At 39.1% G+C, this 3,843-nt stretch overlaps 1 protein-coding gene across 1 annotated transcript in view; it reads left to right on the forward strand.

Annotated features, from left to right (window-relative positions):
• The window catches only part of ZRANB3 (zinc finger RANBP2-type containing 3), a gene marked incomplete at its 5' end in the record, with an annotated part of 89,463 nt that overhangs the window by 40,691 nt on the left and 44,929 nt on the right, over positions 1–3,843 (forward strand). The window contains one exon of the mRNA XM_019522492.1: positions 3,446–3,565. Within this exon, the coding sequence (XP_019378037.1) occupies positions 3,446–3,565 (120 nt within the window). The remainder of the gene's footprint in view (positions 1–3,445; positions 3,566–3,843) is intronic.

The raw sequence follows: 3,843 nt of genomic DNA on the forward strand, positions 1-3,843 counted from the left end.
ATGACACCAGCCAATTCCCTCAGCACCCGCGGATGAAGGTCATCCGGGCCTGCCGACTTGGACACATCCAAGCCCTCCAGGTAATCCTTAACTAGGTCTGAACTAACAGTGGCGGGACTCGCATCCTTCCCGGGCCTCTCTACGCTGTCACCCGAGAGCACCCCATTGTCAGCGGACAGGAACATGGAGGCAAAGAACTTGTTGAAGAGTTCTGCCTTCTCTCACGCATCTGTCACCAACTGCCCTACTCTGCCCTGCCCCGTTGGGTCCAACGTTACCCCGAGACTTCTTGCTACCTATATACTTGAAGAAGGACTTTTTGTTATCTTTAATCCCAGAAGCTAATCTAAGCTCCAGTGCTGCTTTAGCCTTCCTTACCAAATCTCTACAAGCTTGGGTCAGGGAGGTGTACTTCTCTTTTGTCCCTGCCCCCTGCTTCCACTGCCAGTACACCTTTTTCTTTGCCCTCAGGCCAGCCTGGATATCTGCGCTCAGCCATGAAGATTTCTTGGACCCTTTTCCCGCCTTCCTGCGCAGAGGAATTGCGTCCTGCTGCACCCCAATGATAGCCTCTTGGAGGAAGGACCACCTTTCCTGGACCCCCATACTTGTCCCAAGGTGTTCTAACTCAAGCCCCATACAGACATTCAGTTTCTCCTTGGAGAGTCAAACTAGCCCCTCACTTCTGTGCACTCAGGGAGAACAGGGTCTGGCAGCAGGGGGAAAATGTTTGGGGGGGTTGGTAGATGGCAAAGGGGCTCTCTGATCACCCTCCAGATGTATTTTCCCTGTTGTAGCAATGGAAGGAGGACAAAATCAAGGTAGATCTCCAATAATTAGATTGCGTCTCTGAAAAATTATAACCAATTCATAAATTTCCCATATATAGAATGTACTTGTTAGGGTGTCGTCATATAATCACGGTTATCTCGTATTTGGGTAAATATGGTAAGTATTTCAGTAGCTATGTTTGAGACTCTTAAACAGCATGAGCATTTGTTGCTGATAATACTTTGAAAAAGAATAGATACATTATTTATGCAAAAAGGAACCATATATAAAGTTTTGTGACTCAGCCACACTACTATGGCAACATGGCTGGAGTTTAACTAGGAGCTTTAAATTTTAACATTAAAAAAACATGAGATTCAGTTACAAAATACTTGAAAACCTTTGTAACTGTTATGCATTTTCATAGTTTTATATAATTACAGGCTGGTAAAAACATTACTCATTGGTATTTTCTGTTGTTGAAAATCCAAAAATAAGTTAATTGAATATTTTTTTTATTCAATTTGGTGACTAGCAAAAGCATTATGACTGTTTTTAGTTATATACACGCACGCACGCACACACGCACCAAAGAAGTAACAGAAGTTTTAAGCTCTACTCTTTATTTTTAAAAATTAAACTTATTGCCATCTCCTTACTTTTTTTTAAACACTGGGGACATAGAAGTTCACCCAAGATCTTAACAAGAACCACATTATAACATCTATATATAATATCTCCTGTATGTCCACACGTCTAAAATTTGAAAAGCATGTTGGAAATGCACATGGAAATATACATGGAGAAAATCAGGAAGACCAAAGCTTGAATTGAGATACAGCTAGTAAGGGACATAAAAAGCCAGAAAAAAAAAGGCATTCTACAAGTATGTTAGAATAAGAGGAAGACCTACAAGTAAAGTGTAGCTTCCTTAGTGAAGGAGGAGGGCAGTATAATAACAGATGATCCAGAGAAGATTGCAGGATTTTGTCTCGGTCCATAATTGATTGGATCGTTCTGCTTAAAGAGAGAGTGGCCGTCACTCTCGGTATGTAACTGGAAGGAAGTGTTGATTGGCATTCCCCAGGGTGTGTTCTGGGTCTGGTACCTTTCGAATCCTTCAGAAATGATTTGGAGGATTTGCTGAGCTCATGCTTAGCAAATTTGTAGATGATACCAACAGGGGTGGAGTTGCATACACTTAACAGGACTGTCACTTGCAAGTCTGGTGAAGTGATTTGTTTGCGCTGTTCAGCTCTGGTAAGATCTGAACCTGCAGTGTTGTGTCCAGTTCTGGGCACCATACTTTAAGAAGGATGTGGGTAAACTGGAGAGAGTCCAGTGGAGAGCAACAAATGATTAGAAGTCTGGAAGATGTGAGTCATGAGAAGAGTTTAGAAGAACTGGCATTATTTAGTCTGGAGGAGAGAAGACTGAGAGGGGGTTTTTGGTAACTTTCTCCAATATCTGAAGGGTGCTTATGAAGTGGATGGTGATAGATTGTTCTTGGCTGCAGAGGACAAGTTAAGAAATAACCATCTTAAACTGCAACACTTAGGTATTTAGGAAAGGCTTTCTTATTTTGAGGGTATAGCTAAGTGTTGGAACAGATTACCTAGAGAGGTTATAGATTTTCTGTACTTGGAAGTTTTTAAGAGCAGGTTAGACAAACACTTGTCAGGCATGGTTTAAACAGGGATGATTCTGCTGTGAGCAGGGCGTTGGACTAATTTAGATTACTTCCCAGTGATGCTTCCAGACCTATTTTTCAACAATTCTCTACTTCCAATCTCAGATTCTGTAATCCTTTCTCGTATCTTATAAGCAGGGTGTTTTATACACTAAAAAACTTGGTAACTGTTACTAACTGCCTTTTTACTGAGCAACTATTAAAGTTATTCCTTCAGTCTTTAGTGTTAGACACATGGGTACCTTGTTGTTTCTTTAAAACAGATCTGTGATACAAATCACTTGACTGTCAACATATGTTTAAGATATCCAGAGATGTCATCTTAAGTTAAATATTATTTAACATTGCATTTTTAAATGTAATAAACAATTTAAACTGTCAGAGCAATCTTTTCTACTTCTAAAGGACTTGTTCATTATCCTAAGGCGATATCTAGAAAGGCATTTTTCCCTATTAAAATGCATAATTTGTCAATAGTTTACAAAATCAACTGATCATATGACAAATAGGAAAATAATTTTCCTCTTACAAGGTGAACTTGTGTTCATATTTTTGCCATCATGGGAAAAGGAGGTATTAAAGCAGAAACTGTCACTATTGCTTTATGGTAATTTTGAGGTGATGTTGCTGTGATGGTTCAGGAGATATGCGAGAGGCAAGAATTCTTGTGGGTAATATCTTGTATTGAAGCAACTGTATGGTTGGTAAAAGCAATGGCAAACTTTCAGGTATCACAGTACCCTTCTTCAGGTCTCCGAGTTGGAAGCAGACACACCTGAGCTAAATAGCAGATGGAACAAAAGCATATTAAGTAGGGTCATTATCACCTGTGAAGTACAGGGTTAAGATTATAAGTGACCACAAAGTCATTGTCTATGTAAAGAGTTGATCCAATAAAGTACAGCACCCACAAGAATTCTTGCCATGGTTACATTTTGTATTGTCCATAGAATTAATAAAATTGCACAATTTCTTGTGCTCTAGGCTGGAGCAGTAAAAGACTACATCAGAATGATGCTTGAGAATGACAAACTTAAGTTTCTGGTTTTTGCTCACCACTTAACCATGCTTCAGGCTTGTACAGAGGCAGCCATAGAAAACAAGGTAAAGCTAAGTGATTTATTCTTTATTGCGTTAGATTTAGGTCCCAGTCCTACAAAAATGTAGCCAGTTAGGAGCTTCTTGCATTTAATAGGATTACTTGTGTATGTAGTTATTCATAAGCTTAAATATATGTGGGATCAGCAACACAATATTCAGATATCTTATTCGTAGAATATTTTATAGTGTTTTGGGAAATAATTTTAAACAATGCAGTCTGGATCATTCTATTATCAAAGAGTAGCACCTTTAGATTATTGCTTAAAAAAAAAAAAAAAAAA

This window comes from Gavialis gangeticus, unplaced genomic scaffold (assembly GCF_001723915.1).
Source record: "Gavialis gangeticus isolate Ggan-Ray unplaced genomic scaffold, GavGan_comp1, whole genome shotgun sequence".
NCBI classification, from domain to species: domain Eukaryota; kingdom Metazoa; phylum Chordata; order Crocodylia; family Gavialidae; genus Gavialis; species Gavialis gangeticus.